General features: G+C 40.8%; 1 protein-coding gene across 1 annotated transcript in view; it reads left to right on the top strand.

The window, feature by feature from the left end:
- Positions 1–77: 77 nt before the first annotated feature.
- LOC139612671 (furin-like protease kpc-1) overlaps positions 78–13331 on the top strand; it is a 180786-nt gene continuing 167532 nt past the window's right edge. The window contains exons 1-2 of the mRNA XM_071468476.1: positions 78–196; positions 4423–4598. Of these exons, the coding sequence (XP_071324577.1) occupies positions 4428–4598 (171 nt within the window). The 5' untranslated portion in view covers positions 78–196; positions 4423–4427. The remainder of the gene's footprint in view (positions 197–4422; positions 4599–13331) is intronic.

The raw sequence follows: 13331 nt of genomic DNA, 5'->3' as shown, positions 1-13331 counted from the left end.
AGTACATGGAGGGAGTGATTTCAACCTGCTTCACCCCCCCCCCCCTCCCCTCCCCTCCCCTCCCCTCCCCCTCACATGGAGCCTCCTTTGCAGGCTTGACACACAGGACCAGATGGATTTCCATGTCTGTTCAACCATAGTTCAAGACAGGATCGATAATTTTATGACTGGGAACCTGACTTTTACCCATGTTAAGGTAATAACCTGGTGCTGGGATTACTTGCAGCTTTCTGAGGCTGGTGATGATGTAGATTGTGTGTAAAGGAGAGAGTATTGCAGCCAACATGTGGATACCTACTTACAGACTAGTGCACAAGCAACATCTCTTGAAATTTGGCCCCACTGTAAAATGAAGTACCTTAATAGCCAGGGCAATACACAAACACTCAAGTGTCTCCCATTTCTGCCTGGTTAGCTTTTAGGCAGGTTGTAGCTGGGGGGAGCTATGCTGAGGACAGGTCGTTTTCTCATTAGACATTTTGACTTGGAGGAAGTATAAAAGGCACAGGTGTAACTAGTACAACTAATGCCAGTCAACCAGCAGGGCCTGGCGCACCGCAGTGGAGTGTACCACATGTTAATAACGTTAGTTGTGCCTGTGGTTTCTGTGCAGCTCAGAAATTCACAAAAGGCAGTAAGAGGTTATCAGAAAAGTGAAAAATCTAAATGAATACTTCAACAAATAATGTTGTTTGATAAATTATTGAAGCATTCAAAAAGAAATATAAAGATTTATACTTTAACACAAGCAACAGGACTGGGTGGCTAGTTAGCTTAGCTGAAAACACTAGCTCACCACACTCAGCATCAACCCTTCAGCTAGCAACCTAGCTACAGCTGTCCTTGTTGATAAAACTGCACCAGCTAGGCTAGTGCTAGTGTGGTTTATTTTACTTCCTGATTGAAGGTAAAGGAAAAAGTATAAAGCTTTTTTTCCAGTTTTACTCTTTAACTAATAGTATTATTAATTAGTCGTCTTATTTTATATTCTTTTGCCAGATTTGTGTCTCCATTCTTTTCCCTCTGTAACACTTCAAAATGTCTGTTGTGAAAAGGGCCCACTTATTGAGGTCACCAAACTTCATGGATGCAAAAAAAAGGTGTTAATTTCCCTGCCCGAATAGGTGTGACAAAGCTAACAGCAGAGTCTGTTAAATGTCAGTCAAACGCAGTCTCTACATATTCATGCAGCCATAAGAGGAAGTCCAATCAGTCTAAATAACTGAAAACACCTGTGTCTGCGTACCAAAGGTATATAGGGGCTTTAACTGTGGTAGAATTAGCTTTTCTTTTGCCTCTTACGTGTAACCCACAACAAGGTTAGTGGTTATCGTCAGCTACAGAACAGCTGCTCGTAGGGCTTTCATTGCCTTGCTCAAGGATACAAAAGCATTGCATACATCTCAGCCTTGTAACCTGGCTTTTACAAACAAAAAACACACTGGCTGGAGTTAGAACAGCTACAAAAGCTGTAAGTTACCAGCACAGATCATGAGATCCTCTTCTATAATGCTGCTGTGTGCAGGAAAGCTTTTGTTAAAGGAGGACTTTGACATTTCAGGTGGATAAGACTGGAAACAGGAGCAAACAGCGAGCCTAGCTCTGTCTGAAGATAACAAAATCTGCTTACTAGCTCAGTAGTAAACAGTAGTAACTTTGTACTTTTGCAACTGATGATCTGAGGGGAGCATATTGATATTATTTTTTATTGTGTTATGATTTTTGTTTTTACTGTGTCTATTATCATGATAGGTGACACAACACAAATTCCCTGCCATGGTGAAACTATAAATTTAGGGTTTGTTGTATTTTATTGTCGATACTTGCTCAAATGTACACGTGGCCCCCATGCTCTTTCAAAATACCCCATTAGCAGTAATAAAATGGTATTTTATTGTTGTTAGACATTTGAAAGATGAATGGTGTTTAAGCTTGACCTCAGAACAGCCATCTATAACTTTGGCTGGAGTAATAATCTGGACATTGTAAAATAGTGTTATCCTGTGACTGGTAGTTTGACCTCTGGAAATCCTGTACGATACAATTCCACCATTAACTCCCCCTCTTTAAAGAGTATAGTCAGAGGCCTTTAATGACTTTGCATAATGAGTTACATTCTCTTTTTTCATTGGGTCTGCTTTCTAAAAGATCTCTGTATTGTACAGGGGAGAGTGCTAGTCCCCTTTATCTCTAGAAAAAAACCCTTGTGGCTACAGTTTGATCAATTAAACTCCTGAAAGGGCCCCCCTCTTTTCATTCCTCTGCCTGAGAGGAATATAAAGTTATCAGTCTTCCCAAGCGATATGAGGACAGAAATAAGTAGTTTGTCTATAAAAATGTCCAGGTACTTTATCAGTGTCCCAGTAGGCCCCGAGGCCCTGACACTGTTCAATGTGGCTCTCCTGTACTCCAGTCTCATGTGCTCTCTCTTTCTCCGTCCCTCTCTCCCTGTCTACTTTGTCTCTGCCTGCGGCCCGCTCCTCTCTGGCTGGGGTGTCCGCTGCCGGCCCTGCACCTCAGTGGGATTGACTGGGGCTCGAGCCCCAAGTGAAGTTATTGATTTCAATCAGTGGCTTGGGAGATTGGAGCTGAATGATGCCTCAGACTTTAAACAGTGGTCCGCTGCAGTGTTTGTTGTTTGGAGGAAAAATGCTGCAGGAGGAGACACTTTGCTTTTGACGAGAAGTCAGATAAACATACAAACAGAATTATATATTGAGAGAGAGAGATCTTAATCTTCTGGTTTGGGCTTTTACTGTAGAGTGCGTTAGTGGGTGTATTTTGGGAATAAAATGGCCCAAATAGATCCAGAAAGCACAAAGGCTGCCGACAACAGATGCTGCACATTAAAACTGATTAGGGCTGAAACTAATGATTCTTTTCTTTATTGATTAATGTGTTAGTTATTTTCACAATGAAAGACATCATTTATAAAGTATAAGAAAATAGTAAAAGATGTATTACTACATATTCAACCTCTATGTTTGGTTCAACCAATAGAAACAAGAAAAACAGCAAACATTCACATTTAAGAAACTTTAAACCACACAATTACTCACTTAATTATTTAAATAACATTGATTATCAAAATAGTTGCATCAATTTCCTGTTGATTGACTAATAGTAACATCTCTAACTGCTTTGTGTATGGGCGATAAACACTTGCTCAACACCTTATATGATTGCTATATTACATTACATCTAATATAAACTAATATATATAAAAAAACAAACACACTAACTTGATGCATCAACAATAAAGGCTGGCATAATCCGGGGAAAGGAGTGGGAGTTTCAGCAATTAACATGCTTTAATGCTGCATTCTTCCCATAGTGCACAGGGGGTTTCTCTTGTGGAGAAGATACTGAGAAGAGTGAGGTGACAACTTTTTGTTCCATCATTGTTCACAGTAAAAGGCAGGCATAGAGACAAACTGATAAAGTTCCTGTTTTGCTTAAAGAGGGAAGTTAGTTCACACAGTGAGTGTGCTGCTGTTTTTATGCTCTCAGAAGCATTTGCATCAAGGCCAGGAGATTAAACGTGTGGGTTGGGAACTGGAGAGAGTGTGTTGTCTCGCTTGGGGCCCCCGATGCCAGAGTTCTAGCTTTCATCGCACTGGGTGAAAGATTTCTCCTGGACGTTTCACTCTCTGTGGCTACAGGTGGGTGGTTCACATGCTGTAGGTGGCAGCCACTGTGGATTTCATGCAAAAGTACAGAGGAGGTGGCTGTGGGCAAATTGTTTCACAATTGCCAATGTTCAATACTCTGCTGAGATGTTGAATCCCACACGCTATAAACTCATTTGTGTAGTTCGATGGCATTTGGAGTGTTGGAGTTACAATATTTAAAATCGTAGGTGTTTGTTTTTTTTTTTCTAATAGATATTTATAATATCAGTTTTTAGACTGTATTATAAAGAACCAGTGGAGAGTGAGAATATCCAGAGGGATACTAATGCTTTTGCGCATCAGTTCACAAAAGGAAAATTATATCTGATATGTGGAACTGAAATCATTTGTTGATTAATTCATTCAAAAACAAATATTATGTTGTTCCAGCCTCTTAAATATGAACATTTGATTCTTTTCTTCATCATATATTATAGTAAACTGAAAATCTTTGGGTTTGGGGTTTTTTTCACATTTGTCAAGCAAAACTGTCATCAGACAAAAGTCATCATGACTGACACACTTTGCTTCACTACGTCATGCAGTTTCATGGCTTGCTTTTGTTAGGGTCACACTTGTTTTCCTCATAAAAACAGACATTACTAGAGATGCAACAATGTGGTCTAACACTGACATAGTGCTCTAAAACACAGATGATTTTATACATTTGTAAAAGGTATTGTACATTTATTTTGAACCATTTGATGTCCAACCATTCAGGCATTTTCCTCTAAATCCCTTTTTTTGACAGGCTCCATGTTCAGTGCAGTTGTGCTGGTGATTGGCTGTCTGCTGCAGAGGAAACTTGTAACCACAGAGGGGCATCGTGGGACCAACCGCAATGTCTTCTATGCAGTGCAGGTGGACGGAGGCATCACAGCTGCCAGAACTCTGGCCGAACAGCACGGACTGGAGTTCATACAACGGGTCAGTGCACGTTTAAAACCCCTGTTATTACCGCCACCTATGGGCCTGCAATTTACATTTTCTGAATCTGGCTTTTTTTTTTCTTCTTGAGAGCTGCCAAAGTGCTGACTTCTATTTCCTATTTGAGGGATATCTGACTTTCATCAAATTACAGCAGCGTTTCTGAATATTTCATATCTGATCAAAGATACACAGAGCGGGCCGTCCACACAGAGTGACACACACACACTCACACAGGTATGAAAAGACATGCATGCGCCCAAAAAGGCACACATATGCACATATACAGACACTTCTGCCTAGCCAACCTTAGTTCATGCCTGTGAGAAACTCCTCTATGTGGAATAGGCTCCGGCTTATTGTCTTCGGAGATGATGGGGTCTTTACCCATTTGCCTGAGTTTTAATCTGTCATACTGAAATCTTTCCATTTGTCAGAAGACTAGATGCGATTTATCCACATCAATACTTTAAAGGTTACTTTGGTTGTTGAGTCTGAAAGTGTGTCAGCTCCCTCAAAAAAACTGTTCTCAGCTGCACGAAAAAATAAGAGCTCGGAGCAGGTGTTGGTTAGGTGGAATACAGTGGTTCTGCTTTTTTGTAAGAGTGAGTTCAAAGAGGGGGTTTGAGGGTATAAGAGATTTTGAAATGAACTTCTGATTCTTTTTTTTTTTTTTTTTTTTTAAATGAAAGATTCTCAGTGAGAAAGATTTAAAAGGTAAGCGCCCTTATGAATTGGCATTAAATCCTGCTGTGCTCTGTTTAAATTCGCAATTTTAAAATGAATCTTATTTATCTCCCTCTCTTCAAATGCAAAGACTCACTAATCAACACAGATCCTTTTGATAAAATGTACCATTTGATCACAAACGTTGTAAGCAACCAATCGCGAAAATTTCAGATAGTAAAGCATCCAGATAGTGTAAGTGCTTGACCTGAAATACAATGAGTGTTATCCATAGACATGCATTACATAGCTGCATTTTAAAAATTAAACTAAAATAGTGTATTTCTTGAATTTTAACATGAAATTTAGCTATTATGTTTTCAATTTTCATAGTTCTGAATATAAATGGTTGTTGAGAGAAATCTGAGAAAATACTATCTTAGTTGCGCTTCATTAATTTAAAGAGTAGTACACTTAGTTGGGAGATGTGTATTCAGCCATTGATTTTGCTCATGGCAGATGATCCAAAAAAACAGTGATTTGAAGTTATTGATGAGTGATACTGGAGATGTGTGACTGTGCGTGTGTGTTTGGACATTATTGATAAGAGTTAGTGGGAGTGTCTGCCGGCCTGGTGGAAGGCTGTGTGCAGCGCTGGCTCTGGGGAACGGGGACGCAAGCTCATTTCAACCTTGGCCCTGCTGCCTCTGCTGCTGCTGCCTGGATCATGAATAAAACATCTCTTTGACCTTTATCAGAAGTGTATTGGACAGTCCACCCCCGTCTCTGTCTTCCTCTCTGCCCGTCTCTCTCTCATTGTCCCTCATGTATGCACATAAACACCTCTGCCTCTTCCTGCATTGTTTTCTGCTCTTTCATACACCGCTGATAGTCCCTCAATGCAGTGATCACTTGAAATGACCAAAACAAAAGCAAATGAGAGACACTGCACACACTGTAACCATAATGTCACACTGCATTATGCATTTACACAGCACTATGAAATACACACTTGCAACAACAGTAGTTTTGTTTATGGTGTTAGTTTATATTCTGGTTTAACATTGGTGAAATGGTGAAACAGTCCTGGAGCAGATTAGAAATCAGTGATAGGATGCTGTGGTGTGATCCTGTAGTTGTCTGTTGTCAAGCATATGCTGGAAGTGACCCCCCCCCCCCCCGGTCCAATCTGCTGACTGGCTTCTTTTACCTGTCTGTCGCCAGAGGCTGATGCTAAATGTCACTGACACTAAATCGCCTTTGTTAAGTTAAACCTATTTTAATTGTGTCAGCTGTGATTTGCACCGTGTGCGCGGCAAATATCGTATCAAGAAGAAGCTGGGGCTTCACAGTTTGCTGTTTTTTTTTTTTTTTTTTTTTTTTTTTGAAAACATTGAAGTGGAATGAAAAGTCTGACAAGCCCAATGCCAGCTTGGAGGATTGTGATGTCTGCTGGCATTCCAGTGGTAATGCCGCATGAGAGGAATGGGAATCAAATGTCTCCATGCTGGCACTCAACATATTGTTGGTCTCTTTGATTTAGTGTACAGCATCCAGGAAAATGTCATCGCGTCTCTCCATTGTGTAGACTTGACATATCCATTTTGCAACTGTAAAATACAAAGAAAAACAAAGCAAAATACCCAAGGTGATGTCTTTATGCTACACAGACAGATTTACTGTGATGCATTGGAGCTGCTTTTTGCAGGTGCCTCTGATATACTGAAGCCTTTCCTGTCAGTCTCTGTAATTTTTACAGGTGTCAAAGAGATGGAGTTGATCTGTCCACATGTATGTCTCTGTTCTAACCTTTGTTGGCTCACAGTTTGGCCTTTTTAAATCACAGGGTAAATCAGCTCACTTAGAATAAGATGCAGTGAAATGTTGCAAAAATCGAAATAAAGATTTAAACACGACAAAAGCAGTTCAGCCGGGAAGCTCTGACGTGGATTAGTGTCATACAATGGTGAGTCTCATCTTCATCCAAGGCTGTGGTGGTGGTGGTGGTGGTGTAATGTAATCACTGAGCCAGAGAGAAAGAATTGTCCTGACTAGGCAGGTAAATGCAGCCAGTACAGGTGCAGGGTTTCACACAGGACGAAGGAAAAACAACCTGATTGTGATCTAAAATAGAGGATTTTCTGTGTCACTTTATGCCGCCACCTAACAACAGCACAGCAAGTTGATGTTACATGCTGATTAAAAAAAAAGTCTCAGCTTTGCAGCCTTACTTACAATACAGCCGACCTAGTTTTAAGTTGCATCACATGACACCACATTGTTTACAGGTATTATTTCTTGCTTACTTAAGAGTTTGCAAATCCGATTAGAGCCAGATTAAGTCTATGTGTTGCATTGTTTTTATTTTAGCTGAGATCACTGCTGCATGAGTGTGTGTGTGTGGGGATGTGTGTGTGTGTGTGTGTGTGTGTGTGTGTGTGTGTTCAGGCTTTTTGTCTTGAACTCTGACACCAGGAAGTCCCTGGTCTCCAACCAATGGTGAAAGGCCTCCCAGATTCCCCTTCTCCCCAGTCAGGTGGAATACTGCCGGCAGATTACCATATCATTACCATATCATTAGCATAACATTACTGCGGCACAGCTTGGCTCGCTGTCTGCGGATGTGCTATCAACTCATCGAGAGATTCAATCCCCAATCCGCTCCATGCTTCCACTCTCCCTCACCTCCCCTCCCCTCCCCTCCGTACACTCGAGGTGTGTTTTCCATCCGAGTAAAGCAGATGTAATTGAGGTAGAGCACTGGATTTACCGGCTAAATGAAATCACACAAATGCTTCACGATCAGCCGGGGCCGCTGTCGTACACATTCAGAGAGCTCCTTCTTTGAAACCTCATAGCGCTGCACCCGATTCAGAATTTCTAATATCCTCTCAGAAATAGCCTCAGTGAGATGCTAAGCTATGTCAAGCCTTACTCTGGCTGGATTACTCTAGGCTGTTATGTTATGACCAGGTGTGTATGTGTGTGTCTGTGTGAATGCGTGTGTGTGTTTGTGTGCAAAAGGAAAAAGGCCAACCTGCCACCATCTTCTCCCTGGCCCCTTCCTTTCCCTTTTCTGTACCGTAGGGCACCCAGGGGCGCCGAAAGGGACACCAATCCTCTAATGGTTGGGAACGAGGGCCCATTCCATTAGTCAGGGGGCCCAGAGTTCACCGCTGCTCTCCGGCACTAGGAGGGCGGAGGGAGCGGATTGGAGGCAGGTGTTGGCCGGGGGCAACACAGAGGGCAATGCAGCGCCAGCTGCATGCTGGGAAATGCACATCTCCTCTCCTTCTCTGCCTATTACTATTTCGTCATACAAGCACAGATGCACACACACTTTGTGCATATAGCATACCCAGCACACACACACACACACACACACACACACACACCCTGACTTCCTATCACCCGCTTTTGTCACCAATTTCATTCATTCCAGTAAGCTTTTCTCCATTTTCCTTATCTCTTTCTTTCGCTCTCTCAGCCTCACACACTCATTCACTCACGCCTATCTCCATCTCTTTCATTTTCGGTCTCTCTTTGCTTACACCCCCCCTCGCTCCATCCCCGCTCATACCTCACTCTCATTTGTAAATGGAGAGAGGACTTGACTGAGGAATATGTGGAGAAGATGTGGTTTCCCTCCCAGGTGGGAAACACTGGTGGGAGGTGAGGGTAGAGGAGGAGAAAAAGAAGAAGAAGAGGAAGGAAGGAGGTGAGGAGGAGGAGGAGAGCACAAATTATGATCTCTCTCTCTCTCTCTCTCTCTCTCTCTCTCTCTCTCTCTCTCTCTCTCTCTCTCTCTCTCTCTCTCTCTCTCTGGGCTGAGATGATGTATGGCTGCAAAGGCCACATGTTGGCCGTGTGATGGATTAAAGCACTTTGTAGGAAAATTACTGAGAGCGCCTCAGCACACCCGAGTCTAGCCCTTAATAAAACTCTCTTCAATATTGAAATGGAGAGAGAGAGAGGGAACGAGAGAGAGATAAAGAAGATAGAGGAAGATGGTGGACGAGAGCAGGGAGTGGTCAAAGAGGCCCGTGCTCATACACAATGCTCCTCTTGGGGATTTGGAAATTGAGAGATATTGTAAAATTGCAGCTTGTATAGTTTTACTGTTGGATTTTACTACAAGGTTTTGTTTGGACTTAACAAAAAAGAGCTGAGAGACAAACAAGTGAAAGTGAAGCAGATTTTATGAAGTGGTTGTTTATAAGATGCTCAGTGGATGAACTTTTATGATGTTTGTCAGTTACTGCTTCTGTTGAGTGTATCATCTTCTCCAGTTTCAGTGATTCTCCTTTTTTTTTTTTTTAAACCCAAAATAAGAAGCTGAGTAAGTTTTGAAGGAAACACAGAGTCGAGTTGAGTGTGTGTAACAGGACTTCAGTGCACGTCAGCCTGAATGTCCAAATAGCAGATCAAGTTGATTTATTTACATCCATGTGGAGAGATATTTTTCAGTTGAAGTAATTGAGTTTTCATGGTTTTTACTTTGGAGGGTGGATTTTATTTTGGGTGCTGGTTCATGATGGACAGAAATAACTGTAGCAGGCCTGTAGTGGCTCTGACTTGATTGTAATAATGACACATGGGGGTGAAAATGCAGTAATCCTGTTTATGCATTACTCAGCTAGTTCCTACATAATTCATTCATTCAGCTCATTCACTGCTGGTGAGTGTAGCACTTTTTAAGCACCTGAATTGTTGAGACACTGTTAATTAATGATATAGTGAAACATAACGAACTTAATTTATTACATGTGTATTTCCTGTCAAAATTTTTTTGTTTCTTGAGCTGAAACAAATAGTTAATCAATTGATTAGTCAATTGACAGAAAATGTATTGACAGTTATTGCAATAATTACTTAATATTTACTGTAATTCTTTAAGATAATTTGACAATTTCCTGATTCTAACATCTGAAATATAAGAATGTTTTGCTTTTAATAGCAAAGTGAAGATCTTTTGGTTCAGTAATAAATATTGAAAGTAATTGTTAATTGTGTAAGACGATATTTTATTTTGTACATTACATGATTTTCCTCAGATTATTGAGATAATTGAAATCTTTGAAGTAATGTTAACCACAGTACAGATGGTACATATGTTATACATTCTGTTCCTTAATTAAGATTTGGAACTACATTACCCACGTTAGTGTTAGTGATGGTTAAGATTGGTGGAGTGGTTGTTGTATGACGGTTGTCAGTGTTCAGTTGCCCTACTGTGAAGGTGGACAGTAAAAATGGATCAAGTGAGCCAGATGAAGCTGTCCCTGTGTCGTTGCTGTACCCCCGACATGAGATGTAGATTTATTTGGTAAGAACTAAGTTTATAGTAAACACTACAAGTAACTGGTGTTACAACTGTGTTATCAGTTAAAATACTATGGGCCTACATCATTGAAATAATCCTTATCTAATATTCATTCGCCAGTTTGATTACACTTAGGTTGCCATCTGTGTCTATTGGAAGGCTTAACCCAGAGTTTATGATAACATGGCAAGTTGACCATAAGTATAAATGTTGTTTGTTTCCTGTAACCTAACTTCTGTTCACCCAGAGCAGAATACATTTTAAAGGGAGAATTATATATATATATATATATATATATATATATATATATATATATATATATATATATATATATATATATATATATATATATATATAAATTTAATTTTATTATTATTTTTTGAAAACATGTTTTTAGGTTGTAGGGGGGTGTCATGTCAGAGTTAGATCCTTTAAATACATACATGACATGACCCCCTCACCCCACCTTCCTCTTATCTTTTCAGTATGTAGGTATGTGCAGATATTCCATTCTTGGAATAATTTTCCTCCTTTTTTGTGGAAAATAATCTGTTTCTCTGTGTACACTATTTCTGGAGTTTGTTCAATGTAATGCTAACATGGAGGTTTGTTTTTTAATCTGTGTGATCATCTGACTTGTTATTTCTTGCCTCACTGAGCTTCTTTTAGGGATCTTACTCAGTACATTGTGTTTATTACCTATAGAAACAATGGTACTGTGAAAATAAGGGTCAGGTTGAAATATACTCTCCTGTGAAACTGACAGCAAATAACTCAACACTGAATCTTATGTTATAACCGATCAGTCCCTGTATTTGTCACTTGAAGATGGACCCTTCACTACTCCTTCCATCTCCTGCATTTCCTGCCAGTACTGTAACCAACAAAGCTTAACTGCTCACCCCGTTTAGCCCCTAGCGTACACCCTCCATCACCCAGCCCTCCTCCCATCACTCCTCACTGCTTCCTCGCAGTCAGGGCTGTGGAGGCCGCAGCCCCTGTAGGGCTGTTAGTGAACACACCAGCTGCTGCTCTCTCCATAGGGCGGGCTGCCTCACGTGGCTCTCACACACAGCTTCAATGACTCTTGATGTCTGTGTTTGTTTTTGTTTATCCTTCATGCTTTTCCCTTCCTCCCTCCCTCCCTCCATTTCTCTTTCTCTCTCCTCTTTCTGTTTGTCTGGAGGAGGCCGTCAGCAGCAGTGGGGCGTCCAGCTCCTGTGGATGTTTCTCAGAGTCCAACTCTGCTGAACTGCCATCAGAGGCTGTGGTACACATCAGGCTTGCGGTGATGTTTGTTTTTGAAGGTTAGCTCATAGTTTGTGTTACCACGAACATGTAGCGTTTTTTAATTGTGGTCGCTTTTAAATGAATTTGTAATTGGGTTGTTGGGATAATCACAGGAAACAGATGAGACCACTTATTTGCGATGACTGATTGTCCCTGTACCTGGTGACTGCTGCTCCCTGGTGCAAAGAAGCTGCAGCTACCAGCTCAAAGATGGTTAAAGATCTGCCCCACATTTGAGAAAAGTATCCCCAATATGAACATGTTAAATGTAGTAAAAAAGGGCATAAAAAGTCAGTTTATAATAGGAACCACCTGTAATCACCTTACTTTGTCAGTCTGTGTGTTTGGTGCTGTTTTGCTGAAAACGACGGCCTGCTGCTGGAAACAAGTGTGACAGCACTGTGACTGAGTCGAAGCAGTGAAGCTGCAGACTGTCAACAAAAAACCATGAGCTGTTAAAAGTGTTGAGTTGAAGGGAACTACAACACAATTTGCAGTCATTTAACCCACTGTTTACATAACAAGATTGAGAAGTGCAGCTTTTAGTTTACTTTTTTAGTTTAAGAAATTATACCAAATATAGCAGAAGTGAAATCATTACTTTGATTTATATCTTTGCCTTTTCTTTTGGTGTCAAGCTGAGTTTCCATTGTAGTTTTGCACATTTTTTTTTTAATATAAAAAGCCGACAAACACAATTGCGAATGGTCTGTTTCCATTGAGTGATGTTATTTGAATAAATCTGGGTTTTCTCCTCTCGATATCATTTCAAGTAAACATGGCGATGGATTTCCAGCACCTGCTAATTGCTGGGACATTTGCATCCACTGCGAGCTGTTGGAGTATTTAATCGATGGTGACGAGGGCGTCTGGTGCACAGTGACGGAAAGGCAAACCCCTTATATCTGACGAATATCTAATCAGGGATGTTTGGGAGATCATAATCTGAAGTGTTTTTGGAAATCATGTGACTACTCGAGTCATGTCATGTGATTTACATGTGGAAAAAGTGTTTCCATTTCACTATTGTGAAATATTGCTTTGTTTATTTTTTGGCAACATTTGAGTTTTTTCAAAATTCCTGTGTTTCCATGACTAGTTTTTTAGTTTGCAGTTTCAAATTGTGCCTTAAGCAGGGTAATGGTAACGTAACTTATTATTTTCTTCTCTCTCTCTCTCTCTCTCTCTCTCTGCCCCCCCACTTATGCTCCTCCAGTGTTTGTAGTTGTGACTGAGGCTTTGAGATGGGGAAAAAATGACCTTATAACACCTCAGTCATCGCAGTACATTACTGTTGCATTTGGTCGGCTCAGTTCACCTCAACAAATTGTTAGCTTAATGCCAACTGTTAGCTTTTAGCTTGTGTTCGGCAGCCATCAGGCTGATGCAGCAACACAACTCATATTAATCTCAGTATTAACATTCATCTTCTGCTGGAACTGCTGGTTCCAGCC

Source organism: Trachinotus anak, unplaced genomic scaffold (genome assembly GCF_046630095.1).
Source record: "Trachinotus anak isolate AG129_WGS33_773 ecotype Australia unplaced genomic scaffold, CSIRO_AGI_Tana_v1 ptg000032l, whole genome shotgun sequence".
Taxonomy (NCBI): domain Eukaryota; kingdom Metazoa; phylum Chordata; class Actinopteri; order Carangiformes; family Carangidae; genus Trachinotus; species Trachinotus anak.
The sequence above is the reverse complement of the archived record's forward strand: the minus strand, read 5'-3'. Positions and strand labels throughout refer to the sequence as shown.